Consider the following 13,264-nt stretch of genomic DNA (forward strand, 5'->3'; position numbering starts at 1 on the left):
GCCCCTACCAAGTATTGAGTACATGTACAGTAAATGAACATACTTTCCAGAAGGCCAACAATTCACTAAAAATGTTTTTTTTATTGGTCTTATGAAGTATTCTAATTTGTTGAGATAGTGAATTGGTGGGTTTTTGTTAAATGTGAGCCAAAATCATCACAATTAAAAGAACCAAAGACTTAAACTACTTCAGTCTGTGTGCATTGAATTTATTTAATACACAAGTTTCACAATTTGGGTTGAATTACTGAAATAAATGAACTTTTCCATGACATTCTAATTTATTGAGATGCACCTGTATAACGAGAACATTGGAATAGGTCAGATTAAGAAAGTAAAATGGGTTGCAACAGTTTCATTTTGACTTACACATAAAGACCCTTAAACCGCTTCCTTAGTATTTTATAAAATTTAAGCAAAGTTCATTCATTCTGTGTTCACTTAAATTCCTATGTCTAAAATATGTAGGTAATGTGTTTATCACCAAGTATTGTTGTAGTAGCCTCTGCTGTCCTTCCATGTGAAACCTTGTATTATGACATTGATGTGGTTTGGGTGTCATCTTATTGGAGAAGACCATTTGTCTTGGTCTTGCAGGCAGGCAAACTGATGTAACCATATCTAGAACTCTGCTACTTGCCTGAAGTGTTTATTCATCAGACCACTTTTTTCTGGAACAGACCTCTAATTTATTAGTACGTGTCGTGCGCTGCTTTTGAACCCCTCTTGGAAGCTGTTTATTATAGTCTGAACCAAGAGTAATGAACAAATGCATATTTAATTTTGGAAGTATAGTAATTTAGTCATGTTTGTGTATATAATTTTATTACTTAATTTAATCTGTCTGTCTGTGCAGATACCGATGCAGATGGCAATTGGAACAATTCACAAGGTGTGTGTTTGGTTGTGAGGTCTGAGAGAATGAAAAACTGTACATTTAGCTGAATTTGTCTTTGATCGACCTGATATGTTATTCAAAATCTCCATTATGGTTTAGTATTGCAGTCACTTGCAGTAGTATTAACAGCTAATGCTCACTGCATGTCACTCCTTGAGCTGCACCGCCTTCCCTTTTCTTTTGTGTTTGCACTCTTAATGTTCATAGCAGTTGAGATGTTGTATTGTTGTTCTGTCTCTTTCTCAGACCCCAACGCTAACCCAAACAAGCGGCAGAGGCAGCCAGCACTGCTGGGGGATCATCCACCTGAATATGGTCAGTCTGATACACATTATCAATTGGTTCAACTAGAGGCATTGAAGGCAGTGCCTCTCACTTTATAGGTTCATATGGTGTATGTTAAATTATTTTTTTTTCTCTAGGTGGTCCTCAGGGTGGCTATGGTCAATATGATGACACCTATGGACCACCTCCCCCACCTCCTCACTACGAGGGCAGGCGCGTGGGGCCCCCACTGGGACGTGGCCGTGGCAGTCCCCGGTATGGTGGGGCGCAGTACGGACACGGACCTCCTCCGCCAGAATACAGCGCTCATGCTGACTCTCCTGTGGTCATGGTGTACGGTCTTGAGCCCACCAAGATCAATGCAGACAGAGTTTTCAACATATTCTGTCTCTATGGCAATGTGGAAAGGGTGAGTGGGTGATGGGGTTGTGGAGCTCTTGATCCTAAGCTGAAAAACCTGTAGGTTTGGAGGTGATCATTTCATATACACTACCTTTTAAAAGTTTGCGGTTGGTAATTTAAAAAAATGACTTTGAAAGGCATCTCCTGTGCTCACCAAAGCTGCATTTGTTTGGTCAAAAATACAGTAAAAACAGTAATATTATCAAATATTATTTCAATTGACAATAACTGTTCTGTTTTAACATATATTAAAATGTAATCTATTCCTGTTTTGGCAAACGTCTTCAGTGTCACATGATCCTTCAGAAATCATTGTAATATGCTGATTTGGTGCTCAAGAAACATCAAAGTTAAAAACTGTTGTACTGATTAATATTTTGTGGAAACCATTTTGTTCAGGATTCTTAAGATAGAAAGTTCAAAAGAACAGCACTTATTTGAAAGAGCAAAGACATTTAATGAACAAAAGATTTCTATCACTTTTTACCAATTTAATGTGTCCTTGCTGAATAATTGTTAATTTCTTAAAAAAAAAAAAAAAACGCTTACTGACCCCAGACATTTGAGCTGTAGCGTATGTAGCTGTTTGTCTCCTATTGTATTGAGTATTTCTGTGTGTGCTCAGGTGAAATTTATGAAGAGTAAACCAGGCGCTGCAATGGTGGAGATGGGAGACTGCTATGCCGTTGATAGAGCCATTTCACACCTTAACAACAACATGCTGTTTGGACAAAAACTCAATGTCTGGTGTGTACCGTTGAAGTGTTTTTGAGCATGCATTTCTATTATATATCTATTTTAATATGTATTTTTATTTTGTCTTTGGTTTTTAATTTGAATTGATTTATTATTTTAAAATAATTTACATGCAATAATTAGTAAATGGCCCAGACCACAAAGTTGTTTCTCAGTTCAAGACAAGTAAAACTAAAGCCGGGCTCACACTGTGCGATTTTTTTTATTTTTTTTTTAAGTCCTTCAGTCCTGTTGTACTTGTCAGACTGTACGAACATTATCATCATGTCACACTGGGATCTCAGTTGTCATTAATATCAGACTGTATGACAGTCGAGACGCGTTAAAAACGGGTGCGCGCAAGAAAACTTGTCCGGAGTTCTACATTATCAACCCATACACGTTCAGTGACTGCGAGCTGCATTGCACGCGGGGCTGTAATGTTGGCTATCATTAAAAGTATATGAATGGCGGCAATACCGGCGTATTTAAGAAGAATAGTGTAAGCAGCACTACACACCCACATGAAAACAGCAGCACTGTTTATCATAGCAAAGGCAACGTATCATATGAATTCCGTGAGCGGAGGACGAGAGCGCCGGAGTTTATGCGGTTAGAAGAAATCTCTAGCTTTAATTCTGATCATGGCTTGTCTTGAAAAACTTGATGTTCGTCGTAGGAGAAGTCACACTGCAGGACTGTGCGCCAAATCTTCTGAGTTCTGACACTGCCAGAATTTCGTCTGAGGTAAAATTTGATGGCAACGGCCATTAATCAGCTGTCGGTGAACATGTCAAACTAACGATCAAAGACTACAGATTTTAGTTTAGGATTATAGGCATCTTTTAGGATTTTCAAAATTTGTCTCAGACGACCAAATTGTGGCCAAAATCGCAGTGTGAGCTGGTCTTAAGTCTGCTTAATTTATCTGTCTGCATGTACTACAGGGTTTTTTTTTTTTTTTCGTCACTTGATCTGCAGTGTATCCAAACAACAGGCCATAATGCCGGGCCAGTCATACCAACTAGAAGATGGCAGTTGTAGTTTTAAGGATTTCCACGGCAACAGAAACAACCGTTTCAGCACCGCTGAGCAGGCAGCCAAGAACCGCATCCAGCAGCCCAGCAATGTACTGCACTTCTTCAACGGTCAACCAGACTGCACTGTTGAAGCTTTCACTCAGGTCAGAGGTGTTATCTGTCACTAGCTTTGTTTCCATCTCCCTGTTTTTATGCGCATTTTAAAGTACTGCATCAGAAACGAGTGATGGAAACTTACGCTCACTTGAGGTTGTTTTTGACTTGTGCGAAAAAGGGTTAATGCGAATAATGGGAGATGGAAACGCATTTTGCGAACAAATTCCTCCATGCGCATCAAAAAAGTAATGTGACTTTGCACTATGGGATGGCATAACCTGACTAACCAGCGGACCGATCTCGTTTCACAGCATCTGAAATGTTTTTATGGTCATTCTTAAATGCCCGGGCAAAGTCTGCCTTCAAAGTATTTCTGTGTAATCATCTTACACACGACTGATCTGTGTTTGATTTATATGTGCAAATGTTTTTTTTTTGTTTTTTTTATGCGAGTTTGTGAAGTGTCTTGTGCTTTAAAAATGTATGTGTGTGTGTGGAATTAAGAGTTTAATAATCTTTTCTGGACCTTTATCTACAGATTTGTGATGAGTTGGAAATCAAGAATCCAGTCAGCGTCAAACTGTTCACTGGGAAGAGTGAGTTACTAATGACTTTAATGTGTTTGTATATAAACAGTCAGTTTACTGTGTGTGAATTATATGGTAAAGTGTATCGGTGGTGTATGTTTGGTTCTGCGTAAAATACACGTGTATGTGTGTGTGCTCTTGTGTTGGTGGAACCTCAGGTGAGAGAAGTTCATCTGGTCTGTTGGAGTGGGAGTCGGTAAATGATGCTATGGAGGCTCTTGCTTTGATCAACCACTACCAGATGAAGAACCCTAGTAAGTGAAACTACTTGGCTGGCTGCTGCGCGTTTTTATACTGTTCTAAGTTTATGAGCTGTTTGCGTAAACATAAATCACATTGTTCCTTAAATCTTATCTATTTTTTTTTTCCTCAGGCGGGCCTTACCCATACACTCTTAAACTGTGTTTTTCATCTGCACAGCACGCCAACTGAACCCACAATAACAACTATAACCTTTGACTCCCAGTGACCTTTTGAGCTCAGCTCCATAGTATGTCTTATCTCATGACCTGGAGGGAAAGAATGGGACTGTTAAGATTACCTTTATTTCCAGAATATGATTGGACTCAATGTTTTGTATTATGGTTTCATTTTTAATTAATTTTTTTTTTTTAAATATAGCTATTTTTTTTTTTTTCAGTTGAAAAAATATACAGTCTTGTATAACAGTAAATTTGTGTGACAATGTATTAAATTAGTGAAGACATCATTGTGAAGAGTTTGTGTCTTGTGCATATTGGCTTGCTGTTGTGCAGTAGAAACAGACAGGCAAGCAACTGAACACAAAATCCAGGAAATCAACACATTTGTGATATGTGGTTACAGTAAGGCCATACACTGGACAGGGTAGTCTAGGCTATAAAAGCAAAAATGTTGAGCTCACATTTTGGTTACACCACTTGCATGAATTCAGTTAACCTTTTTGATCTGTAAAGTTATAATTATACATTATTTCTGAAGTGTAGTACATTTGTAGGCAACAGATCAAATATTGGTTGTAAGATTTTTTTTTAATTTAATTTATACTTTATAATGCAAGAATGCATTGATCAAAAGTAAAGACATTTATGATGTGACAAAATATTTGTATTTCAAATAAATGCTGTTCTTTTTGACTTACCATTCATCAAAGAATCTTGAAAAAAAAAAAAAAAATCATGGCTTTCACAAAAATGTTAAGCAGCACAAGAAATGTTTCTTGAGCACCAAATCAGCATATTAGAATGATTTCTGAAGCATCATGTTGTACTGAAGACTGTAAAGGCTGCTGAAAATTCAGCTTTGCCGAATTAAAATGCAAGTTATATTTTAAAATATATTAAAACACAAAAGTTATTGTAAAATTGTAATATTTAACAATATCACTGTTTTACTTTATTTTAGATCAAGTAAATGCAGCCTTGGTGACATCTTTCAAAAGCATTTAAATCTTACCAACCCTGACCTTTTGAATGCTAGTTGTCTTGTAATTGTAATAGGTGTTTTCTCCATTTAAACAATGCTTCACAGAATACATAATGTGCTTTTGGGTATTCTTGCAAGATCTTGCCTTGTGACTTTTTGGACCACTCTATATAACAAAATATACGGTTACGGTAAAAATTAATAAAGTAATGGGAACTGTCTGTTGTGCTGAAATTGATAATTCATTCTCACAGCTACTCTTTTTGAGAGGTCAAGAGTATTTGGCTGCAGAGTTTTAACAGTTTGACTCCCAAACAGCTTGATACCCGATGCATCACAAATCTGTAGCTGAAGATTCAAAAAAAGACTTAAACTATAAAAATCCACACACCCTCAGACCATTAGCACAAGACATCTTTCTTTGTCCAAATCTGCTGGCCTGAAACGGATGGGGGTCCAATATATAACTGCAAACCCGGAGAGAGCTAAACGTGACAGCAGTCTCAGACTGCAGGTCTCAGGATCTTTTGAATGTGACACTGATGCAATGTTAACTGAGGGCGCCCTCTACTGGGGTTACTGCAAAACCACAACACCACTTGCCTGAAGAGCTTTGAAGTTTCCTGAAATCTCATGAAACCAAATTAAGTGTTTATCGTCCAGTAGATTAAAAATGGAACAATATTGATGACGTCTTAATGTGAATATCCCCTACCTTTAATATCACCTGCTACCGACTAGCAATAGCAAGTAAGAACTAATGATTTTGCCAGGTTATGTCAATGAAAAAGACAAGCCCTTCAGACCCATACCAACTTTCTGTTTCAATAGGAAATGAATCAACAAGGGAATGAAAACTGGGTTTGTCAAATTTGTACATAGGTTAGTGATGGGCGCGTTCGAAACACTGCTTCACGAAGCTTCGAAACATTTGCGAATCTTTTGTTTCGAATCAGTTTCGGAGCGCGTATCAAACCGAACAGGTCACGTGATTTTAGCAACCGAAGCTTCGTTTCGAAACTCCGATGGTTCACCACTAGGGGGTGTTGATCTCAAAAGTGAAACCATGAACCACTTCTGGTTGCCCAGTTAATCATGTGACATGAAATCCCACGAAATTTGACTATAAAAAATAAAGAATTCAGGGCCAGATGTTGTGGGTTAAACAAAAGATAACACAAATGGCTATATAGTTTAAAAAATGTGTAAAAACATTAAGTACTTTCAACCTACAAATCACATCATACCTTAAAAATAACAAAATGAGCTTACGATAGAATTAAATCCACCTCCTTCACCTGACTGATAACACTACTCTTGCCTGCTGGTTTTTATAGACAGCTCTAATGAAAACAATTAATTAAATAATTACATAAATCAATTAATTCATTAAATATGAAGGGTTAAGGGTTTGATTATACTTAAAACACATAACACAAGCACTAATATTTAATAGTATTTAAGTGTGTATTATTTATAAAAAAAAAATGTTTTTTTCCTAAAAAATAGAAGTCGCCAACATGTGCTGTTTCAAGTGCTTCGAAACATCTAATAATTTTTCGAAGCAATTGGTTCAATGCTTCGAAAAGCTTCGTTTCTCCCATCACTAACATAGGGTCCTTCAAAGTTATGGCAAAATTATATCTTTTTTGTTCGAATTTTTTTAACGGACAACTTGTTTCCCAGAGCTAATAGGCACAGAAATTAGGTCACACTGAACAAACATTGCTTATGATCACTAGGACTGATTGAAGATTGAATAAGTCTGGCAACAAAAAATGGCACCAACGAGGAATCATTTTAATTTCAGGGTATACATCACACAGCAGCATCAACTATAGTCAATTCAAGGAAGAGTCGGTCTGTCATCATTATAGCCCATTACTGAAGGGTGACATCACTCTACATGAAGGACCATTCAACCAGAAAACTCTGGATAAGTTATGCTTGCAGAAACGCCTGTTAGATGGATTCTAGCATGCATTCTTACACAAAGAAAATTAGATATTTAACTCTTCACACACTTCATCTTCCTTTGCCACCTTTAAAATAAAAATAAATATCTGTCACATAAAAGTCAGTGTTGGGTGGCTGCAGTTCTCGGTTCATTGATGATTGAAATGGACTCCTCTTCGCTATCTTGATTTTTGAGCGTGTGTGTGTGTGTGTGTGTGTGTGGGTCTTTAGGAGAAATAGGCAGTCTTGATACTAAAGTGGACAATATGTGAATAACAAGATCCGCTGTTGTTCTCAGACTGTGCTGTGGAGGGGAAAAAATACAGAACAAAAACACAGAGGATTAACTGAACACATCAAAATAATAATAACGAATCAGCTATGCAGGCCTTTTAAGGTAAGAATGGCTAGCTCTCTCAGTCCGTCACCATCCAGGTCAAGATAAATCAGTGACAGCAGGGGACTTTTAAAACTCCATCTCCACAGCAACTGTAACTTATCTTCAAAAGCTCCCATTGGTTGGTGAAATTTGTAGCACAGTAGGTCCTGTAGATCACAAATCAAACACATAATTGTGCATACTGGTAAGCTGCTTGAATTTCAGTGTGCCACCACACATTTTAAACTCTTACATTGTGGTATGCTTTTGTTCCACAGCAAGTGTTTCTGTACTTTAAATCCAGCATTGTACCTATCCATATGTTCCCAGCAACAACTCATGTTGTCCATCAAAGTCCAGATCAACAACAAGAGCACAGAGAACTGCATCGCACTGGTCACTTTCTGCCAAGCACAGCTGTCTGCTCAGTCCATACCTCTCCACATCCCTGAACACACACATGCACACATTTATTTTACACTCAACCAGACACATGGTGCAGAACAAGCAACATACTAAAAAAGCTCTGACCTGTAAACAACAGCCATTTCTATTGCACTGGTTACCAACAGGTGAAATGATTCCCTTTGACTGCCTGTGGGGAAAAAAGCCAAATAAAGAGCTTTCAATAACAATAGTCTGGAGATCTTACCTGTCATTAATAATCTTACATAAAAATAAATAATTAAGCTTAACTCAATAAAAATGTTTTTGAACTTTATATTCATCAAAGAATTCCTGAAAAAAGTAGCATAGTTACCACAAAAATGTTTCTTGAGCAGCAGATCAGGATATTAGAATGATTTCTAAAGGATCATGTGACACTGAAGACTGAAAATTCAGCTTATATTTAACTATATATAAATAGATATTTGAATTTCCTTGAACAGCTATTTTGAATTGTAATAATATTTAACATTAGTTTTTACTGTATTTCTGATCAAATAAATCTTATGGCGAGTATAAGAGAACCCTTTCAAAAACATAAAAAAAAAAAGGTAACAACCCCAAACATTTCTGTATGAAGCCCTCAAAAGTATGAACTCTTAAACTCTAAATTTGAATCTAAATATGAATTCAGAGTGATCTGGATGCGAGTTCTGTACTCTAGACATTTTAGACAAAGGCCTAAACGCTCTCTTTGTTTTAAGTATGGTTGATAACTGTGATCATTTGAGCTGTATAACTCACTGTTTGTGTCAGTGCTCTGGTGCTGCTGTTTCGAAGGGAACAGCAACACAGTGCAGATGGGACTTTCATGCTTCACACGCCAGTTTTGGAGAATCTCTAATAAAGCAAATGTACAAAGAAAGCCAGAACTTTTATCATCACCATATTACATTAAGTAGGAGGAAAGTGTGTGTTACTCACCAGGTCCCTTTTGGTTGACAAGAGAAAGTCCCACAGAACCATTCTGACATCCAAACGCTGTGAGTCGCCGATTTTGTTCAATGCTTAAGACGTTTAACCATAACACACTGCAATGCAAACAAAATACATACTAATTACCATCAAACATCTTACATAACAACGTCTTATCATCGAAACTTGAACTGCAGAAAAATAAACACTCACTTGCTTGGCAGCTCCTGCAGCTCAGGAAAGAGTCTTTCTACTGGCTGTTCCTCAAACTGGTGCAGAGACGCATTCTACTATCAGACATTGACAAGGAAATTCAAATCTTTAGTATAAGAGAAGGACAAGAAACCCTTAACAATAAGAAGCCATTACTCTGACATTTCTAAGCCAGGCTGACCTCTTTGTAAAGTTGTATGCGCTGATCATGCCCACTGAGAAGAAACACAGTCTCACTGGATCTCCACAATGCACCCTGCAAAAATAAAAAATAACCCAATAAAAAAATAAGAAAACACACCGTTTCATCTATTCAAATATTAAAAATGCCAACATATAAACCTTACGACTTCTTTTATAGAAACACAATGACATACTCTATGTGATAAAGCTGGAACGGTGTGAACTGGAGCTCCAGGTTCAGACAGCTTTCTGTCAACAGGATGGAAGCCTCAGATTATTAAGTATAACATTTTGATCTCATTTGTTCCTTCATACCTATGATGAAGACTGTCATCATACTAATATAGGTATAATTTAAACCACATAATTTGTGTATACCTCTTGGTCTCAAGACATGCCAGTACATCAATTCACTAACTAAAAAATATTTTAAATGACTCACGTGCAAATCGACTCTAGGTTAAATTCTGACCCTGGTTCATAATCACAGTAAATGTTGAGGAAAGGAGTTGCTTTATCTCCTGAGTCCCGAGAGGAAAAAGAGACAGAAAGATATAAACAACAAAAAAATGCATGTACACGCACATATTTTTTCCTGCATTTAAACATTTATGGGCAGAAATAGCTCACAGCTGAAAATGTCAGCTCTCATGGGTGAGGAAAAATGAGTGAACGAGGAAGATGTTTTTTTTTTTTTTGCGTCAATGGAGACGATTTCTGCATCAACTACATTAACAGAAAAGAGAAACATTTTTGCGTTGGACTGCTAAAACAAAAGACTTTCAAACCAAACGAGCTGGCTCTCACCAGGTATATATGTGAACTGAATCTCTCTGGCCACAGGTCTGATCTTCTTCTGCAGGTCCTGATATCTGAAGCACACCACTTTCCCCTTCAGAGTCGCTGGCAGTAACTCCTGCTCGTCTGCCTTGCATAGTCCGTATATGTTGCTCTGCGAAGGAAACATCCGGTATACATATTACACACAATCACAACCAAAAATAAATATAAATTCAGTTGGACCTTACTGAACTGTCAGGCAAGTGACAAAAAAACAACAACATCCGGGGCGGGTTTGTGAGTAAATTTGACCAATCATCTGCGTCTTCGCACCGCTTAACAAACCATCTCGGTTACGTATGTAACCTTGCTTCCCTGAATAGGGAACGAGATACTGCGATGACGTCATCGCTTTGGGAATACCTCCGGTGTGACGAATGTCTGAAGTCCTTATACCATCATGCCAATTTATTGGCCAATAGCGCTTAGCACCACCCTGAGCATACGTCACGTATGCTTACATATTTCATCAGATTTTACACAATGACGAAGGAAGCGCTATCGAAGGTACGGAACAGCCAGCATCGCAGCATCGCAGCATCTCGTTCCCTATTCAGGGAACCAAGGTTACATACGTAACCGAGATGTTCCCTCTCATAGGTTCACTTCAATGCTGCGATGACATCATCACTTTGGGAACGCTATACCATCACGCCTGACATACCTAAGATAGCTGGAATACCGAGGAAAGAGTCTGCTCAAGCGGAAGAGACCCGGGAGCCAAGAGCCATCCTCACGTCCAGACAAGTAGAACTTGATGAAAGTGCTAGGAGAGGACTAACCTGCCACAGCACAGACATCTCCCATCAAAGGCCCTTTAAAGAGAGCCTGAGAAGAAGCCATTGCTCTCGTAGAATGAGCACGCACCTCTAGAGGCGAAGTCACACCACGCGCCTCATAGGCTAGAGATATAGTCACTATCTGACCCCGCATAGCAGGGGAGAAAGCCTCCAACCACTTGCTGAAAGCAAAACGGAGTCGAAGCAGCTTTAGGATTAACTAGGCCTAGGAAGCAGTAAGATTAACCAGCCTTGGGGCAAAGTCCATACAAAAGGAGGTAACAGAGCCTGCAGATCCTCAGTAGGATAGAGAGGATAGGATTACCAAAAAACTGCTTAAGGTCTCAAAGTTATCTGACAGACTTAAACGGCTCAAATGGATGGCCTACCAGGCCTTCCAACCGAAAAATAGGCCCCAAAAAGGAATCTGTGCTGGGCGGAAAGGCCTAAGCCGTCTCGTCCCTGCATGAAACGGGAAACCAGCAGATTGTGTCCACTTAAGGGCATACAGTGTCTCGTGGAGGGAGCCCTAGAATTAAGAATAGTGTTGGTAATCTCTGCCAAGAGACCGGACACATTACAACTCCGTTTAGGGGTCACACCCATTAGTTCCAAAAATCCTGATGGGGATGTCCAAATCATGACCCGAGCCTAAGTCAGCAGGTCATGTCTGAGGGGAACCTCCCAAGCGGGTCGGCTAACAGACTGACCAATTCTGAGAACCACGTATGAGTGGGCCAAAACGGCACCACCAACAACAGATGTTCACTCTGACCAACCTTACACTGAACAGAATCGTTTGGGAGCAAACGGGTCGACTGGAAGGCATAAGACTGGTCCTGGGCCATTCTTGGGCTAGAGCGTCCACACCCAGAGGCGACGGAGGAGACAAGGAAACCAGAGCGGGCAATGCGCATGCTCTATTTTTTTATTTTTTTAGCAAACAAACCACTTCCGCTCGGCCAAACCTCTGCCATATGAGACTCACCACCTGAGGGTGCAATCGCCATTCTCCAGCCTCCAAACTCTGTCTCAAGAGTAAGTCCACTCCTGAGTTCAGGTAACCCGGGACATGAACTGCTCTGAGGGTCGACGGGAAGGCATAAGACTGGTCCTGGGCCATTCTTGGGCTCGAGCGTCCACACCCAGAGGCGACGGAGGAGACAAGAAAACCAGAGCGGGCAATACGCATGCTCTAAGCAAACAAATCTACTTCCGCTCGGCCGAACCTCTGTCATATGAGACTCACCACCTGAGGGTGCAATCGCCATTCTCCAGCCTCCAAACTCTGTCTCAAGAGTAAGTCCACTCCTGAGCTCAGGTGACGTTGACATGAACTGCTCTGATCGACAGGAACCTGGTCTGCATCCAAAGAAGAACACGTCTCACCAACCTCTGATCGACAGGAACCTGGTCTGTGTCCAAAGAAGAACACGTCTTACCAACCTGCACAGGGGGCGAGAGTGTAATCCTCTCTGACAATCCATGTATGAGACCACAGCCGTATTGTCAGTCCTTGACCTAATGTGACAACCACTCAATTGGGTAAGAACCGTTTGAGTGCCAGAAACGCTGCTCCAAACAGTTTGTGTGATTGAGCTAATATCAGCCAATCGTCAAGGTAATTCAAACTCAGACACCCCGCACAACAGGGCCAGAGACGCATCCATTCACCTTGCGTTCGAGGCCAGTTCAATGGGAATAATACAGTATTGGCAAGCTTTATTCCAAAGGCAAACCTGAGGAACTTCCTGTGTCTCTTGACGATCTGGATGAAGAAGTACGCATCCTTAGATCGTTGGTCACAAACCAATCTCCGGTTCAGATAGAGACAGGATGAACTTCTGCGTCAGCATCTTGAAATTGCTTACTCCAAGCACAAGGTTAGGTGACGCAAATCCAATCAACCCATAGAAGCTGGATGGTGTAACCATACAACAGCCTGATCCTCCCTCATGAGGCCCTGAGACACCTGAGTTGCGGGAAAAACCTCGGAAACAGGAACGGATACTAAAATCAGGCATGCCAGCACCAACCACAGAGTGGGGACTTGGATGTCAACATAGACCCTGCACCAATGGCTTTAGGGCTATCCTCTCGATCTC

At 39.8% G+C, this 13,264-nt stretch overlaps 2 protein-coding genes across 3 annotated transcripts in view; one reads left to right on the forward strand and one right to left on the reverse strand.

Moving 5' to 3' along the window:
• Positions 1-5,004, forward strand: part of LOC107693443 (heterogeneous nuclear ribonucleoprotein L-like) — a 13,011-nt gene extending 8,007 nt beyond the window's left edge. Inside the window, exons 7-14 of one of the 2 annotated variants that reach the window (XM_016492834.1) lie at positions 857-892; positions 1,145-1,213; positions 1,321-1,592; positions 2,211-2,332; positions 3,302-3,503; positions 3,995-4,052; positions 4,190-4,297; positions 4,417-5,004. In XM_016492834.1, coding sequence (XP_016348320.1) covers positions 857-892; positions 1,145-1,213; positions 1,321-1,592; positions 2,211-2,332; positions 3,302-3,503; positions 3,995-4,052; positions 4,190-4,297; positions 4,417-4,475 — 926 coding nt within the window. In that variant the 3' untranslated portion in view covers positions 4,476-5,004. The remainder of the gene's footprint in view (positions 1-856; positions 893-1,144; positions 1,214-1,320; positions 1,593-2,210; positions 2,333-3,301; positions 3,504-3,994; positions 4,053-4,189; positions 4,298-4,416) is intronic. The other variant, XM_016492835.1, reaches the window with a different exon arrangement.
• The window catches only part of LOC107693430 (kaptin-like), a 16,107-nt gene extending 3,825 nt beyond the window's left edge, over positions 1-12,282 (reverse strand). The window contains exons 1-10 of the mRNA XM_016492823.1: positions 12,148-12,282; positions 10,348-10,492; positions 9,735-9,808; positions 9,539-9,613; positions 9,358-9,431; positions 9,154-9,260; positions 8,974-9,069; positions 8,314-8,377; positions 8,095-8,230; positions 7,776-7,949 (exon numbers count right to left, since the gene is read on the reverse strand). Coding sequence (XP_016348309.1) covers positions 8,095-8,230; positions 8,314-8,377; positions 8,974-9,069; positions 9,154-9,260; positions 9,358-9,431; positions 9,539-9,613; positions 9,735-9,808; positions 10,348-10,492; positions 12,148-12,282 — 906 coding nt within the window. The 3' untranslated portion in view covers positions 7,776-7,949. The remainder of the gene's footprint in view (positions 1-7,775; positions 7,950-8,094; positions 8,231-8,313; positions 8,378-8,973; positions 9,070-9,153; positions 9,261-9,357; positions 9,432-9,538; positions 9,614-9,734; positions 9,809-10,347; positions 10,493-12,147) is intronic.
• Between the last annotated feature and the right edge of the window lie 982 nt (positions 12,283-13,264).

The sequence above is a fragment of the Sinocyclocheilus anshuiensis genome, unplaced genomic scaffold (assembly GCF_001515605.1).
Source record: "Sinocyclocheilus anshuiensis isolate Anshui unplaced genomic scaffold, SAMN03320099.WGS_v1.1 scaffold1296, whole genome shotgun sequence".
NCBI lineage: Eukaryota > Metazoa > Chordata > Actinopteri > Cypriniformes > Cyprinidae > Sinocyclocheilus > Sinocyclocheilus anshuiensis.